Genomic DNA, 17,301 nt, shown 5'->3' with positions numbered 1-17,301 from the left:
TAGGATATCAAAAATATAAATTGAAGCTAGAACAATAAGAGTCTAACCGACCTATTTCATTTAGTTGATTTTTTTTTTCTATCTTCATCTATTCATTCGGCAAGCATCACACGAAACCCACACAAAGAAAAATAAGAACAATTTAGTGGATTATTGTTAACAATTGCTAACAAAAGGAAAAAAAGTAATTCAAAATTTTATCTAGTGTGGTCAATAAAAAATATTGTAGCAAGTCAAACTTGTCAAAGTCAGAAGTTTATATAAGATTGTTGTTTTGATAATTTAGTTTAATAATCAAACTCAGGATGCTTCGAAATTTTAAAAATTGCACAAAAATTGAAATATACAGAGACGTTATTAAGGGAAAAAATGGAGAAAAGACGATGTAATTTTATGCATTTAGAGACAGCTGATCACTTGGGGAATTTAGAAGGGAACAAATTTAAGAGCTCCGGCGGCTGTGAACTCCTCGGAGACGGGTGAAGATAAAATCCACTGTCAGCTATGGCCTTATCCTCGGCCGTGACTGGCGGCGAAAGCGGCGAGGTCACGCTCGGTCTTCGAAAAAACAACGACTCGGCAGCAAGAGGCGTAACTGGACCCGGAACGGGCGAGTCGACGCGGCGAGTGTGACTCGGAGACGAGTTTTTGAAAGGTCTGGTGAGGGCGAGCTGGATCTCTAGCTTACGGATTGTGTGACGGCGCTCTTGAAGCTTGAATGGAGACCGACGGGGACCGGTATGGTAGTCGGCGGCGGGGGGAGGGAAGGGCTTCGAAGAGGAAAGCTTGGAAAGGTGGGTGACCGGAAGCTTTTCGGAGTCACCGGCAAAGCCTGTGAGCTTTTGAACGAGGTCTCTAAAGGAATTTGTGTCGGCTTGAACGAAGGTGGTCGGAGAAGTTGACGGCGGCGGCGAAGAGGCGGTGATTACATGTCTTTCCATTATAGAGAGAGAGAGGGGAAAAAGAGGAATGAGTCAGTGACTTTTGAGCTTTCCGGAAGTTATTTTCTGACCACTGGGTATGATCTTCTTTATAACGGTACCTATCAGCCTCCAAAATACATACATACATATATGTATAGCAAAATATGTATATATATATGTGTATAGCAATATATATATACATATATCCATATATTTATATATACACACAATAAATTAGTAACATAAGCTTTTAAAACTTGATAAGTTTTGATTAAAAAATGAAATATATGGTTTGAGTTTATATTTTTTTATATAAAATATTGATATTAAAGCGTTAGGGTCCTCAAATTTTATAGTTTGAATTAACTTATAAACATGTACAATTCTTTTATTTGTTTTTTACTTTTTTTTTTCTAACTTTCTTTTTAGAAAAGTTTTCAAAAATAGTAAATTTTATAATTTTTATTATTAATAGTTATCGATATGTTAGTCATTTATTAGTAACTATTGTAGATATAATCTAAAATTTTGTTATAGCATGTAAATATTTTAATTTATTTTATTATTTTTAAATTTGTTCTTATTATTTAATTAGAAACGTGGTAGTGTACGTTAAAAAACATTTTTCTTTAATTCTATAAGAAAGGTTAAAACTATAAAATTGTTGACTTTAAATTTTATTTTTTAAAACTAACCTTGGATTATTTAATTGGGTAAGTTGTGGGGTAAAGCCTAACAATCCATTATATATAGTTAGTGGTTCTTTAATCCTTTCAGGTAGAGGGGAGTATTTTAAAGTAGGACATAGAGGAAGTAATTTTGCTTCTAATATCCAATGTATTGGACAAATAAGGGAATATTAAAAAGTAATTTATTTGATTTAGTAACAATTTTATTTTACAAATAATAATAAAATGTATAGCAAAATTTAAAATAAAATCTACAAATATAACCAAATACATCGGTTGTACTTTTATTGTTGATAGACTCTTATGATCTATTGATAATAGATTTCTATTCCTGGTAAACTTTAGTAATTTATTAACTGTAGACTAATATTTGTAACATGGTCTAATGTATAGGTATTATTGATAGACTTTAACAAATTTTGTTATATTTACCTTAAAAAATGTTATATATGCTAATATTTTGAATTTAATTTTTATACTCGCAACTATCTCAATATTAAATAACAACTCTAAATGTAATAGACATGAAACGTTGCGCTCTACCAACTTAGTTAAGCAATTTATATATAAAAAACTATAACCGTTATGAAAAAACCAACTTACTCTATCATATTTGTTTTTCATGAAGTTTTTTTTTTATTTCTTCATAACAGTTATTCTTTAAAACAACTGATTATCGTATCTTATAATTCGATTAATAAATGTCGTTTATTATATCAAGTTGGGTTGAAAAATAAGTAATTTCAGTCTCAAATTTTGACATGTAATGTGAGAGAGGAACGCCTCGTTGAAATTGAAACCCTAACCTGATGTACATTTGAATGAAAGTTTTTTTTTTTTAATTTCAAAAAGTGAATGGTAGATGAATTGGTAATTAAAAATGGAAATGACATTAGGAATCCGACCATTTTGTGATAGATAATGCATCCATAAGATGATAATGAGTTTCAAGCGGTGAAGTGCCGCATAATGTTAGTTTTCATTAGTTTTTAAAAATTCTATCACTTTGTATTGACCGTCTTTAGGAGTTAACCATGCGTACAAAAATCTCGAAAGTATGACACGTTCAAGTTGTGGGCCGAGAAAAGAGATGGGCTCTTAATGGGCTGAAGTAGGCCCAAAACGCTAAGGTTGATTTTATTTGGAGTGTCAAACTTTGGCATTGATAAGAAGAAGGAATGAAGCGGAGAGAGATTGCCCTAAGAAACGGAAATTCTTTCGCTCCAAATACCGAACATGAGGGCGGGCCCGAAAGAAACCCTCCAAGATATCTTCAACTTTCTCGGCTCCGTGTCTTTCTTTGAATACCAGAGAATTTCTCTGGCGGTTCGTGCTTCGAACGAAATCACACAAGAAGAATCCGATTGCTCTCTCTTGGCAGTACGTGATTGAGACGAGAAGAAACGGAGAGAAATGTCGAGTTCTGTGTGTTGCAAGTCTGTGATTATGGCGAAATCGATTGACAGCAAAGGATTTGCGTGTACGAGAACAGTATCAATCTGTTCCAGGTTTGCTGCGAATCGTGTTTCGCTCATCGATTCGAGACTATTTAAGTCTAGGATTTGTGGCGTGCGAGCTTCCATGGTTGATTCTTATGGAAGCTCCGATTTCGTCAAGAGGATGGAGCAAGCATGGGAGATCTCTCAGGTACTGGCGGTATTGTATTTCTTTAAATCATGACGGTTGAACCAGTAGATGTTTGCTTCCTCTTTCTTAGCCATGTCTTTCCTTCTAACGAAGATTGAAATATTCATTTCATCTAATGTGAGCATTCATGAACCTAATTGAGAAAATTAATCCTGATAATTCAACGAGTCTGTTTGTTTACATTCCTTTCGTGCGTTTTCTTTCTAACGAAGACTGAAGATCTCTCTCAGGTACTCGCGATCTTCTATTCCTCTCATTTCATGGCTGTTTCACTTAGTTATCTCTCTTCCTGTTCTCTGAGACATGGTAGAACCAGTAGATTGTTTTTTCTTTTCTTTTTTCTTAGGCCACGTCTTTCATTCCAACGAAAATTGAATTATTCATTTCCTTTTGACACTCTGTAGACATTCATAAAGACTCTGAGCATTCATGAACCTAGTAGAGAAAATTATTCCCGATAAATCAACGAGCCTGTTTGTTTACCTTCCTATCCTGTGTTTTCGTAGTCAGGAGGAGGAAGAGGATGAGGAACATTTGTTAACCTAACCAAACGTCCTCACAACATAACGTTCGTAGCTCACTAGCGTTTTTCTATGCTGTAACGCGGTCAGGCGAATGTGCCAATAAGTTTTCTAATCTCTGATTCTTCTGTCGTGCTATGGCAGTTTAGAATTTACATCCGTCTTCACCAGCATGATAGTAGAATATTCAAATTCTTGGAACTGTAGCCAATTATAACCGTTTCCTGTTCATTATCTTATAGAAAGATGATTTCTATATTTAAAAGATAAATTATGCTGTGCGTTCCTGTTCGAACTTAAGATGAATTGAATGCGACATTGAGAAGAGCCTGCCTAACATTCGTATTTATATGTTGACAGCAACCAAGGCCTATTTGCTGCTCTTCCTGCAACTCAAATGGACATGTTGAGTGCAAATGGTGTAGAGGAACTGGCTTCTTTATTCTTGGAGATAATATGCTTTGTCAAGTTCCTTCCAGAAACACTAGCTGTGTCATTTGTGCCGGCAAGGTAATCACTAAACTGGTTTTGATCTCATACTTTTATTTTTCTTCCATCATTGGATGTGTTTTTTAACCACTTTCACTTGTGTTTGCTGGTGATATCATGGTATGAACTGTGAAGTGCTCGTTTCCAAATTTCTCAGATAAATACTTAATGAAATGTGTTTAATAATAAAAATATTTATTGAATAATTAATATTTACTTACACATTTTTAGAACGGACAAGCCAGTAAAATAAGATGCTTAAAACTAAGGTACAACGTTTTATTAGTGCATATATAAATTAGTGATATAAATTTGTAAGAACATGAGCTAAACCCAAATGGTTACTAAGGGGTGTCTAAGTTATTTGAGGCAGGTCAAAATGTTTTAAACTACTAGATAAATAACATTTTTATTTGTATTTTTTCTTAGCTGAATAAAATTTTAATTATTAAGAGAACTATCCCTCAAGTATTATGGCCGAAACTGAAAGTGCTTTTTCATACGTTAAAAGCACTTGCACTTTCTCTATAGAAATCAAGCTCCATTTTAATAACCATTTGAGTTTTAAAAATTAGGTTGGTAGATACTACTCTCACCTATAAGTTTTTTATTTCACTTTTCATTTTAATAGTATTTTCAAAATCTGAGGGGGAAAACACTTGTTTTTGTTACTAGAACCTGGCCAAGAATTCAAAATTTTGCTTAGAAAAAATGAAAGTTATGATTAAGAAATTGTGACAAATTTCATAATAATAATAATAATAATAACTAAGGTCTGTTGGCACAATTTCATTTTTTGTTTTTAGTTTTTAAAGGATAAGCATATTTCTTCTCAATTTCTTACAATGTTTATAAGTATGATGGTTGTATTCTTTAGTCAAATTCTAAAAACAAGAACAGCTTTTTAAAGTTACCTTTTTTTTTTTCCTTCAAATTTTGACTAGTATACCATTAGTAGAATGTATCTTTCATTCCTTCCCAATGAAAGCTGTTTGGTTCATAAAAAAAAATGTAGATAACAAAGAAATAAAGTTGGAGTTGATAGTGGTGTTTATTGACTTAATTTTAAAAAACAAAATGGTCATCAAACGAGACATAAATATATCAAACATGGCTTTAGAAACATTGTATTAACAACATTGAAAAAAGCTAAGGGGTATTAGGAATAAAAACATATCTTAAGAGTCGAGAGGTAGTTTTCTTTTGTTCAACCTCTGGATATGGGTTCTTTGTATGTTCTAAACTAGTTGAGGGGATTTGCTGTTTGTCTTGAATTAGCTGGTGGAGTTTTGTTGTATGTTTTCACCAGTTGAGCTAAGCTCGTAGTGGCTATAGGAAAATCAGTGCGCTTCTATTTTTGGCTTTTGCCCTTTATTCTTTCTTTGCATATTTTCCTTTGTACAAAATAATCTCGTAAATGCATTTTTGATTCATGAAACACTTTAGACATTGAGTTTTAAAAACTACTTCTAAATGGTTTTTTAAGTTAATTTGACCATTTAGAAGTAACTATTGGAAAAACGGTGTTGAGTTGTCAATTTCTAGATGAGGTGGCAATGAGTTTTTTTTTCTCCTTTGTTATCTGTTTCCCTTGCCACTCTCTTCCTCCTCTTAAACATAGCTCTTCATACACAATCACACTCAACACTTGATCAAGGAAGAAAACCATTCTATAAATGTGATTATTATATATGTGTTTAAGAAGCCTTTTAATAGTATAATAGAGGAAGAGAGTATAAAAGTTTAGAAGTTTCTTTTTGGGTTTGAGAAAAAGGGATTCTACATTTTGGAGTTGTTGAGTTATAGTCCTCATGGTACTTAGTTGCATTTTCTTCGATCTCAATAGAAATTTTGAAATTAGGGTCTTATTTATGAATTTTTTTGGGCGTCTCTACGATGGTTGGATCTATTTAGAGCTGTATATTTTATTTTATTCTACTCGATGGGGAAGATGAAGATTTTCTAGAAGAGTTGTGGATTGAGGTAGATGTGTCTTAGATGAGTTTATTTTTTGGAAAAGAGATTTTCCTTGTTCGGTATGTTTTAAATGCTCTATTTACATTAAAAAAACAACAAATAAATTATTTTTTCGATTATATGAATGGTTATTGATAAAAATTGTCAACTTTAACGTAGCTCAATTTAACTCAAAAACCATTTATTTATAAGTGGGGTGTTACAAAAATGATAATCCCAAAAACATGATGAATGCAACCCAACCTAACGGTTTAGGATTGATTATTAACTAATTTGGATTGAATTGTGTAAAAAAAAAATTGGAAGTGCTAGGGTTTGGTTGTTTAATTTGAAATAACCCAAACCATCTTGAACTGTTAATTTGAAAAAACGTGTTTTTTTTACTCATGATACTTTTATGTATGTCCATATATTTATATTAATTTTATAAGTTTTTGTTTGGATAACTTTTTTCCCAATAAATTCTCAAACTTGTATTTTAGATTTTGGAATTTTATTTACTTATTTTCACATATTAATCTAAAATTTAATATATAATTAAGTAAATAAAAATTTAAAAAGTATGATAATAAAATGCATTTCACTACATTTTTTAAATTATATATTTAAAAATGAAACCTTTCCATAACATTAGTTACTTTATTTATCATATTACAAAAGTGCTATAAGGTTGTTTATTTTTAAAAAAATTGTAATTTTTCTTTATTTATTTTATTTTAAACTTGGATCAAGTGGTCACCACCTTAAATAAATACCCCTTCCCTTTTCTACCATTCTTTTGTTTGAAATAAACCTTTTTAATTGTCTACGGATGAAATTCATTATTAGTTATTTCTCCATAATTTGTCAAGCACCAAGCATATAACAGTATTACTTAAATGGGTATGATTATCATTTTTCAGGGATCTAGGTGTTGCTCTGACTGTAAAGGCACAGGTTACCGGGCCAAATGGCTAGGAGAGCCACCCATCTCTAAATAGCCTCATCTCTAACTCAACTATTACAACCCGTTCCACACAAAAGATTATTTCATAATGAAAAAAAAAAAAAATTGCTTTGTTACATAATTTTAATTGTTTTAGCTTAATAATGCTGCTTTTGATGTTTTTTTAATGCAAATATGTTGTTTCCAAATTTTTGTAAAAACTGTGCTTTTCAGTAAATTGTTCATACTCAAATTTCATTCGGCTCACAGACCTGTTTCATTTAACCTCTTGACATCTTTTACCGTTGCCAAACTGATATTAAGGTACCTGCAGGAGCCAACTCAAAATTTTATATGTTATTATTTCAGATTTTTAATTATTACTTTTAAAAAAAAATCTTAGGTATATTTTTGTTAATGGAAGAGTTCAAAAAGTAGCTTTGTGGAGGCTGTTGAAAATTTGAATGAATATACCTAATTCAAAAAATTGAGATGTTGAAAATCGTCCCTTTTTTCCCTTCTAAAAAAAGCGTAGATAAAATTTAAATACAAATTGTCTAGGCCACTAAATAAAGTTAAAAATGTTTCAAATCTTAAGAGATGAAAAGTTCAAAACAAAATAAAATCCAATAATTTCAAAAATGAGTGATGATTGGTGGCCTCGTGGGGTAAAAAACGTTACTAACGAGATCATATCATGTGTAGAAAATGAAGAAAAAAAACAAGTATTAACAGACTACTAGTTTTCATCAGAGTTTTTTTTTTTTTTTTCCCAAAAGATAAAGATAAAAGGGATTTAGTAGACGGGAGGGCAGGGCGAGATCATGAAATTAGGTAGAGAAATACCTGAATACATGCAACTTAATTTTCCTTCTGAAACTCTACAAATCAAGCCTGCACCACGGCCGAGAATAGCAACTTGTTGACATCATTGCAATCGGCGTCCTCTTGGCCATCTTCCCCTGCTGCATTGACACCAACACACAATTTGCACAATCATATATATAGCACACCCTATGAAGGGCAGGGTGAAAGCTACAGGGCCTCATATTATTAATCTTATCAAGGGTACAATTGGATTGGCTTTGGAAATGTTTATAAACAATTTTTTCAACACTTAGAAAGTTCATCCAAACATACACTAAAACGACTTGTTTCATCTTCTTACTAAGAATATACAATTGGCATATAGGTTGTAGTGTTAGACCTTAAAGTAACTATGTTTAATTCTCCGCTTCCCATGCCGCACCCCACGTGTTGTTACAAAGAACACAAATAAAAGAAATCAATGGTTCAGTGGTTGTGACTAGAGTTTTTACTAGGAAGAGTGCAATTGGAATCAGAAAATTCTGTAGAAAGCTTGAAAAGAATCCTTACAAAATTTTGATTGAACTTGTGTTGTCCACTCTTCAGTGATCTGCAGGAGACCAATACAGAAAATGGTTTAGCATTAATCAATGACTCCTAAAGCCAAAATGAGGTTAACTTATTAGTAATTGGCATGATCTTCCTCTCTAAAGGTTAGGGGTTCAATCTCCATCCTCGTTAAATACTTTAAAAACACAACACTTCTACATAGAGAGGGTGAGACATTTGGTTATGTAAGCTTTATCCAAAAGATGGAAATACCACATACAAACTAATGTGGATGTCCAATCCAAAGAAAAAGCCTTTTGTAATATTTAATATTGGTTACTTGCTGGCAAATGGTACAAACACTAAAAGCACCACTTGGAAATTGCAACCCTTTTAAATAAATAAAAAAAGAAAAAAGAAAGCAGATGATGGAGCACGTGAGACAAAAGTGTTTATCCTAGAAACTAAACTTATTAGTAATTCACTGTGTTACTCTTTTTAATAGCTAAGGAAGAACGATAGTTTAGTAAGATGTTAAGTGGAAACTTAAATGACCTAAGACAACAGGTACATTAAAAACAAAAACAAAAAAGTGTTTTGGGAGTGATTTTAAAATGGTTAAAATCACTATAAAACATGTTCTTTATAATTCAAAACTAACTTTATTGAAATAAAAAATTTATTTAAAAGAGTAAAGTTAAATATTAAATTAACTTCAAGTCATTAAAGGCATGTTTTAGAGTGGTTTTGAACATTTCAAAATCAATTCCAAACATGCCTAAAATAAGAGTAAGAGTACATTGTGACATCAAAACTAAAAGCTGCAATAGTTTGCATAAGCATATTAACCACGAAATGCAATTCAGGCTCAAGACTGAGGAATAATCAATGCATTGCACCAGTACACAGCAAAATGCAAATCAAGGGACATTGATGATGGATACCTGCTTGAATTCCGAAAATGCAGGATCATCGAGATCACTAACAAAGGGTATGCCCATGGATGCTTGCATTTTTTGCAGCATGTTTCTGTTCCCAAGAAGAACCGTCCGGGCCTGATCGATTACATCCTGCATTTGAACAGCATATCATCGTTTCAGTATGTATTGGAACTACTCAGTTTCACTTCCAGAACAAAAATAAATACCGTACATGTCACCGTATCATGCCTCCTAAAAAAATTAGTAATAGGTATCAAACAGAGCATTCAGTTCTAAAACAAGTAAAAATAGTGTACACGTCTTTTCTAATCCATGTCCTACGATAAAGAGAAGAAGAGTCACCAACTACCAAGACGTTTAACATTTTTTGTTTGTCGAGTTTTCTAAACATGGTTTGGCTTTGAATAAAAAGTCATTATTAAACATATCATTAGAATGTCATTTTTAAAGATTAAGCTTATAAACACTACAATTCCAAGTATTTTTGTTTTGTTATCTATGTTCTACTCATGTTTTTAAAATACAAAACGAACACTAAAAAAAGAATAGTTTTTGTTTTTAGAATTTGACTACAAATCCAAATGCTTGTTTAAGAAAGGTGAGAACTGCGTAAAGAAAATTGGATTAAACAAAATATTTATTTAGATATTTCAATGAAAATTTATTAACCATAAATAATTTCTAAGTTCAATGTTTGTAATATATTAAACAAAATATTCTTGAAATAAATCTAATGAAACATACAATTAGACTTTAACTTATATATAAAAAAATACAAATCACATTTTCACCAACCAAATACATTCTCCTATATTATCATCAGACATCACATTACCAAACATCATATTTCATTTATTTAGATATAATATGCATCATATCAACATTCCATCACACAGAATCTAAGTGAAATGGAGACAGACCTAATTCTTAAAAGAAAAAAAAAAGTTCATATACATAGAGCATGATCTAGCAGTTCAAACTTGTTTCTTCTAGCCAATACTTTTCTTGAGATAATAAATGAAGAAAGTACCTGTTTAGCTATTAAAACTTCACGACACTGCTCTTTCAATGTTGATATATCATCCTGTATCTTCTTTATCCTTGAAACTAACTTCATTGGATTCGCCTGCAGAAAACTCACAAAATCTTGGATAAAATCACCACCGAACAATAACAAATTAGTACTCTTATTATCCAGAAAGAATATGGAAGAAAATAGTAGATTGAATTCCACTTTATTCATTGGTTATCTTTGTGCTGCAAGGAGATATACTTGGTACATTGAGATATTTCATCCCCGTCACCATTACATATTCTAAGAGAACTTTCTAATCTCAACCGTGAAACAAAGACTGAATAACCTTGGTCACTATTGTGTTTGAATGCATTTTAACCGCCAAAAAAGATTATTGAGAAACAAACGGAAATAATCAGACGTTAAGCATCAAAAAGCTGAATAGAATCAGAATTTCAAAAATGAAGAGAAACTATGGGTGAACAAATTTTCCAAGTTCAACCTAAAAATTACAGGATCCACAAATTTATAGAGCGAAACAAACCTTTTAAAATCAAGAACCACAATAAATTACTGGTTAGCGGTATGGAATAAACTGACTGGCAAGAGGTAAAGAAACAATTCTACATTCAGCATAAAATCATACAATAGTACCGCCGTTCTAATTGAAAAATGAAATAACTCTTCATTAAGCTCGAGATCTAGCTACTATTTCCTCCTCAAATCATATAGAACAGCAGGATAGATTAATTGCTCTTACACTGTAAACCGAAATAATTCCACTCTAGCTCATGAGCAGGTCAATATCTTGTGATGCTGTTGTGAAATGTGAATAACCAAAAGATAATGAAATATATCTTGATTCAGCTCAGAAGAAGAAGAATTAGAAGAAAAGTTAAATGTATGAAGCTCTTACTGACAGGAAAGGTGACTTCCTTTTACGCTGTCGAATTGAATAATCCTACATTAAGCTCGATTTCTTGTATTAGGACAATGAAACGACAGCAAATAGATAACAAAATAGTTTAACATTGAGATCCAAATCTTGAACTCCATCTAATAGTGTCTCGATAAAAAACATAGAGAAAGCCTATAATGCTCTTGCGCTGTAGAAATGAAGTCATTCTACGTAAGCGCTCGAAGATCTGGTACTAGCACTGTGAAACACTCACAGCTTAGAAAGACGTAAACAGTTCTATACTCATTTCTAGCCCTAGAAGTTCATCCTTAAACTAATCAGTGCCTAATTACTGTATTCAATCAACGAGAATAATAAAATGAAGAAGAAGAAGAAGAAGAAGCTAGGAAGGAAGGAAAAAGATCGTGTTGCTCTTACGCTTTCAGGATAGATTTGCTGAAACTCCTTCTCGAGCCTGTACTGAACTACTGAGAGATCGAGATTGGCCTTCGTGAACAAATTCATCAATCCATCGGCCGCTTGATGATGTTGATCAAGATGATGATCGATCCCCATACTCTCTCTCCGCTAGGGTTTTCGCGCTCTCTCAATTTGAAGTTCCTTCCGCGCCAATGGATTCCTTTTATATGCCTTCTATCGAATGAAAGTTTCGATGATGTGATTATGATGGATGCATTCAGATTGCGCCACGTGTTTGTTTTTAATAGTTTTCAGAAAAATAGCCTTTATAATTAGTAATATCAAAGAAATGACACTATTGAAAATTTGCTAGAACATTTTCAATTAAAAAGCTAATTAATATAATTTTAGCTTATTTTTTATTGATTAAAATTTTCTGATTAGGCGCTTTGGGTGGTGAAAAATTATTTAATTTATACCAGATTTAAATGGGATAATTCCGTTGAAAAAGACGGGGTCTTTTGATCCAATGCAAAGTTACCTCTATTGTTGTCTCCAATTATAAAAATGGAGGAAGCAAATGAGCGTAAATAGCTAAGTACCACTGGAATATTACAAATTGTGTTGATGATGATAGTATGATCCTAGGCAGGCTTGAGCGTGTGTGAGTAAAGTTGTACTTTTACAAAAAAATTATTCGCACTAATATATAAATTTCGGTGACAAAAATCTTTTATAGTTAACTAAAAATAGTTTAAAGAGAGCTAGAAGACTCACTTATCATTGGACCGGCTAGCTAATGGTATTGATACGAAGTTAGTTATATATAACAAGCATGAAATTGATAGGGTTTAGATACCGTGGCCCTACACTAATCCCGTCAATGTTTGGTGTGGCTTCTCTAACTCCGTACTACACGCCTTGCACAACCATGAATTTGATATGGGCTTAGACACCTTGGACCTACACGAATTCCGTTAATATTTATCGTGATTTTTCCAATAATTTATGATTTTTTGTGAGCAAATATTCGAGTATGTAAATTATTTAAATTTGTTATAATTTATAATTGAAACCAAGGTATTTGAGATCTAGAACAAACTATTTATAATCGATTGCTTCAATTTCATTGCCACAATGAGAGGAAGTAAAATAACTTGTAAATTGTGAAAAATAAGTATTCGTTTTATAAAACCTTGAAAGGAAGTGGAAAGATGAACTTTAACAAGCTACGAATTGACCGAATCATTTAGAAAGAGTTTTCTTTTCGTCAATCACACTCTTCTTTGAAATCAACAAACAACGTAGATTTACGTTTTTTTTACTATCCACAACCAACTATTTTGTAATCTAAACAATAACTTACAACCTTCTATGAGTTCTTATAAAATTATCTGTATTTAAAGCCAAAGCAGCTGAGCAAGCATAAGCTCCACCAAAGAATAATGCTGCCGATAACAAACTGAGAGCCTTCCATTGCCTTCCATTCACCAAAATTGCCAATGCAATCAATGTTATAGCAATGGCAGAAAGAGCCTTATTCCAAGTTTGAAACGATTTAATGACATTGCTGCAGCTTCTGCAATGAATGATATGTCGAAAATATCGATTAGACAAGTTTGGAGCATGCATAGTTCCGATTCCCCCCTTAGCCGGAGGAGATGCTGCAGTTCCAGCAACTATTCCCGCGGGGGCATGTTCGATAACAGCAGGCAGTTTCGGCAACGATATCGTACTGTGTCCAAAGTAATACGGCATCCCATGGCCGACTTTGTCCATCCAACGTCGGTACTCGAGAACCCAAGTGTCAGAGGATCGTAAGTTGAGATAGAGTTCCTTGGTAGGTACTTTTTCTTTCATTAGAACCTCATTTTGGGATGAAAGAAATCCCATGTCTTGCTCAAAAACTCTGCAGGCATTTTGATGCAAAAACCATGCAGGGAACAAGTTTAACCTAACAGTTGATGCGGTGCTACCAAATCTCACTATAACCATAGATTTCCCTTGGCCTGTAGGTCTACAGAGGAAAAGCCCTGTAAAGTAATCAATCCCACCTTTCTTATTGGGAGTTTCCCTGTTATTCTGAAGAACACAAGGTGCTTCAAATCTCAAGAAATTTGACAACGGCTGATCTTTAGCATTGCCCCACCGACCGGCAAAACCGCGATTTGTACGCTCGGTAACCTCGAAGTCTAGCGGCTGAGCATCTTCCCTTTTGGCAGGATAACTCGTTCTGTCATGGGAGATAGGTATATGTGCAGGGTCCATAAGATTTTCGAGAAGTATGGAGTGATCATAAGGAAGCTCATGAATGGACGAAAAATCTCGAAAGCCAGGCCGATCGAAGTTCTCAAACCATGGTATACTTTTTAGGGTTGAAGGCTTTTCCAAAGACATCCATACCCATACAACTCCCTGTGAATCCCTTACTTCGTATGTTCTTAGACATGCTGATCTAGGAATCTTGGCATCTGATGGAAGCTGCATTGCATTAAGACAACTAATACAGCTTTTTATAGGAATATATACAAATAATTATAGAAAAAACTACTTTACATAAAAGAGTGAAAATATCTCATCAAAATTGTCATTTTTATTATATTACAACTTATTATTTATTATAAAATAAGTTAACTAAATGATTATAAATTTGAAAATATAGGAATCGAATTTGTCTCCTATTCTTCAACAGTTAAAAAGTTATTCCAAACGTACTCATGGTCGGACTCTATTACCTGAGGAATCTTCACACATTTCCCCTCACCTTCAAATTGCCAGCCATGGTAAAGACATTCCAGTCTGCCATCGATTAATTGGCCTTCCGAGAGCTTTGCTAGCCTAAAACCACACCATGTAAATAGGAGAGAGTTACATTGAATTTTAAGCTATAATTCAAAATTTTAATCATTTTAAATTAAGACCATCTAAGTGTCACAGATTAGCTTAATTGTATGAGTGATATTAGATTACATATAATAAGATGTATTTGATGAATTAAAAAATAAGAGAGAGAAAATAAGAAGGTAAAATTAAAAGATCAAATGATATCGTAGCAAATAACGGATCGCAGGTTCGAAACCTTCACGGCCCATTATTTTTTCCGCCTATTTTACCTGTGTGGGCACCTATCTTCATGACAGTGAAGCTCGCCGGCTCCATCGCGGTACAGAACTAATTGCTTATCGAACACAGTGAGCCCTAACGGAGCATCTTCCGGCACATCCTTCGTCAAATACAACGGATACCACTCTTCAGTCCAATTGTACTCCGCCGTAGCTTCATCGTCAGGCTTCTCGCTGGTTGTCGGACCCAAAAGAACCACCTGATTATCATCGACCGGATCTGCAATTTGGGCGCCGGCGACGGCGGCAGTGCGCACCGCGAATCTTGTTTTAGTGGCGACTAATTTGAAGGAGGAAGAGAATAATGGAGAGTGAAGAAGATGGAAATTTGTGGGGCGTGTGGGGTTTGGCGCGGGGGAGACAGGGGAAAGGGAAAGAAATGGGCGGAGCGAAGCCATGGGAGAGGAATTAGGGTCTTGGAGGGAAGGTGAAGAGAGGAATGAACGTTGGTTTAAGGATAGCGAAGCACTTGTGTGAGATTCTGAACCACACACTCGATATGTCGACAACGACAGGACAAGTGAGGAGGCAATAAAGTACACGTAAAAAATTAAAGAACCCTTGAAGAAACGACGCGTCGGCTTTTCTTTTCTTTCTTGTGTATTGTTGAAAATGAGTTATGTATTAGAGCAGTCTCGATCCATCTCCGTCTCATCGGTCTTCTCGTTGGTCATTACACACATTATACATATCCTTTGAAAATAAGTAAGAAGAATTTGTCAAAGGAGTAGGTGATTTTCGATAAGCATCTTTTAGAAAATATATTTTTTGTTATTTAAATATTTGAAGATGTTATGCATTTGTTTTTATATTTTACTCTTTAGACATATTGTTTCGGGGAAATTCAAGATTTAGAAGTATACACACGAACTACCACATTTGTGTTTGTTGTGGGAGATTTTCGTGTTGTGAATATCCTTAAACTTAAACTTAGGGAGGAATGGTAGGATAGTGGCCTACTACGTCGGGTGGGGAGTGAGAGCGAGATGTCGAGTTGAATGTATCTTTATCCATGGTGGGGCGTGGACACTAATTAGATCATGAATTTTTTTTTATGAAAGTTGTATAATTCACTCAAAATAATATGAAGAAAATTGTAAAAAAAATAAGTTTAAACTTAGGGAGGGATGACAATTTTTTTTGGAGAGTTTGCAGAAATAGCAAAAAAAAATTGTGATAATAGAGTTCATATCACCTACATTTTCTAAATTGCAAATACGACAAATTTAAAAGTAGATTGTCGTTAATTACTAATCATATTTGTCAAATTTGCAATATGAAAAAAAAAATTATGAGCTGTTTCTTTCTAAATTTTTTTGTTATCAAATTTAATTTGTCTAGTTTTTTCACTAGCTTGACTGCTAATCGCTCGTTTTTGTATTATTTCAATTTTTATAAGTTTATTCGAACAATCATTGTCCTTCGTGCCCCCTTTAAAGTGGATCCCAAATGTGGGACATTTCCAAAACGGCTCTCCCATTAGCTTCTTCAATGTATGATCCAAATTAAAGCCCTCGAGATTAGCTTTTTCATTGCAATTTAAAAGTATATAAATAGGAATGGTCACTAGGCATGGTGTATCCTTGACCTACCCTTCAATTATTTCATGTGTTAGTTGTAGCAATGGATTCATAATTTTTTTAATAATCTAATAAAAACAGTTGAAGAGTGAGGCTTGAATGGATTTAGATGAGATTGAAAAACAACTTTATCGATAGGCTAACTTCTAATGTTTGTATTATCATTACAATATAGTATATAAAAAACATAAAGTAGAAAGGGGACTCAAACCATATTGGGTTCATACTAAATTGGTTGATGGTTAGTTGTTTAGGGTTTATTGTAGCTTGTAGTTTATATGATTTGAATACTTAAACTTTCAAATGTCTAGCATAGTATGTGTTTTCAATAAATAATATTAAATATAGTCTCTCGAAATATTATATTTTATACGATAATATATATTACAAAATAAGAATTTTATTACTTGAAAGATAGATTAAAATTGAAGAAGCAAAAAGTTAATACATGGGGTAATAGTAATTGATTGCCATTTTATAAGTAATAATGAAAGATATAGCAAAATTTTTTAAAAAATTGCAAATATAGCAAAACAATCGCTATTAAATTTGTATCGCTGATAAATTTGTATAGTCTATCTGTGATAAGCCAATATTTACAACATGATCTATCGGTTATAGACTTCTGTCGATTGAATTTGATAAATTTTGCAATTTTTACAAATTTTTTAAAACGTTGCTATATAGTCAATTATTTTAAATCTAATTGCTAAATTTGCAACTATTCCATTTATAAATACTTTCAACCGGTTTTTATTATCATTTCTCTAGTAAAAATTACATTCATGATTTGTGGAA

The 17,301-nt window shown here is 33.0% G+C and overlaps 4 protein-coding genes across 4 annotated transcripts; 1 reads left to right on the top strand and 3 right to left on the bottom strand.

Moving 5' to 3' along the window:
* Nucleotides 1-239: 239 nt before the first annotated feature.
* On the bottom strand, nucleotides 240-1,033 carry LOC101212330 (VQ motif-containing protein 11). The gene has a single exon (XM_004145531.3). The coding sequence runs from the start codon at nucleotides 939-941 to the stop codon at nucleotides 414-416; it is 528 nt and encodes a 175-aa protein (XP_004145579.1). The 5' UTR covers nucleotides 942-1,033; the 3' UTR covers nucleotides 240-413.
* Nucleotides 1,034-2,798: 1,765 nt separating this feature from the next.
* On the top strand, nucleotides 2,799-7,438 carry LOC101210374 (hypothetical protein). The gene is made up of 3 exons (XM_004145442.3): nucleotides 2,799-3,259; nucleotides 4,141-4,290; nucleotides 7,149-7,438. Exons 1-3 carry the CDS (start codon nucleotides 3,026-3,028, stop codon nucleotides 7,224-7,226), a joined length of 462 nt encoding a protein of 153 aa, XP_004145490.1. The 5' UTR covers nucleotides 2,799-3,025; the 3' UTR covers nucleotides 7,227-7,438.
* Nucleotides 7,257-12,014, bottom strand: LOC101210123 (spindle and kinetochore-associated protein 2). The gene is made up of 6 exons (XM_004145441.3): nucleotides 11,820-12,014; nucleotides 10,499-10,594; nucleotides 9,472-9,597; nucleotides 8,549-8,588; nucleotides 8,018-8,136; nucleotides 7,257-7,499 (listed from the first exon to the last, which is right to left on the bottom strand). The coding sequence occupies exons 1-5, from the start codon at nucleotides 11,955-11,957 to the stop codon at nucleotides 8,060-8,062; spliced, it is 477 nt and encodes a 158-aa protein (XP_004145489.1). The 5' UTR covers nucleotides 11,958-12,014; the 3' UTR covers nucleotides 7,257-7,499; nucleotides 8,018-8,059.
* Nucleotides 12,015-12,965: 951 nt separating this feature from the next.
* LOC101212085 (protein TIC 55, chloroplastic) lies at nucleotides 12,966-15,432 on the bottom strand. The gene is made up of 3 exons (XM_004145530.3): nucleotides 14,915-15,432; nucleotides 14,537-14,639; nucleotides 12,966-14,282 (listed from the first exon to the last, which is right to left on the bottom strand). The coding sequence occupies exons 1-3, from the start codon at nucleotides 15,319-15,321 to the stop codon at nucleotides 13,164-13,166; spliced, it is 1,629 nt and encodes a 542-aa protein (XP_004145578.1). The 5' UTR covers nucleotides 15,322-15,432; the 3' UTR covers nucleotides 12,966-13,163.
* Between the last annotated feature and the right edge of the window lie 1,869 nt (nucleotides 15,433-17,301).

Source organism: Cucumis sativus, chromosome 4 (genome assembly GCF_000004075.3).
Source record: "Cucumis sativus cultivar 9930 chromosome 4, Cucumber_9930_V3, whole genome shotgun sequence".
In the NCBI taxonomy this organism is placed as follows: domain Eukaryota; kingdom Viridiplantae; phylum Streptophyta; class Magnoliopsida; order Cucurbitales; family Cucurbitaceae; genus Cucumis; species Cucumis sativus.
This window is presented reverse-complemented; position numbering and strand designations above follow the sequence as displayed.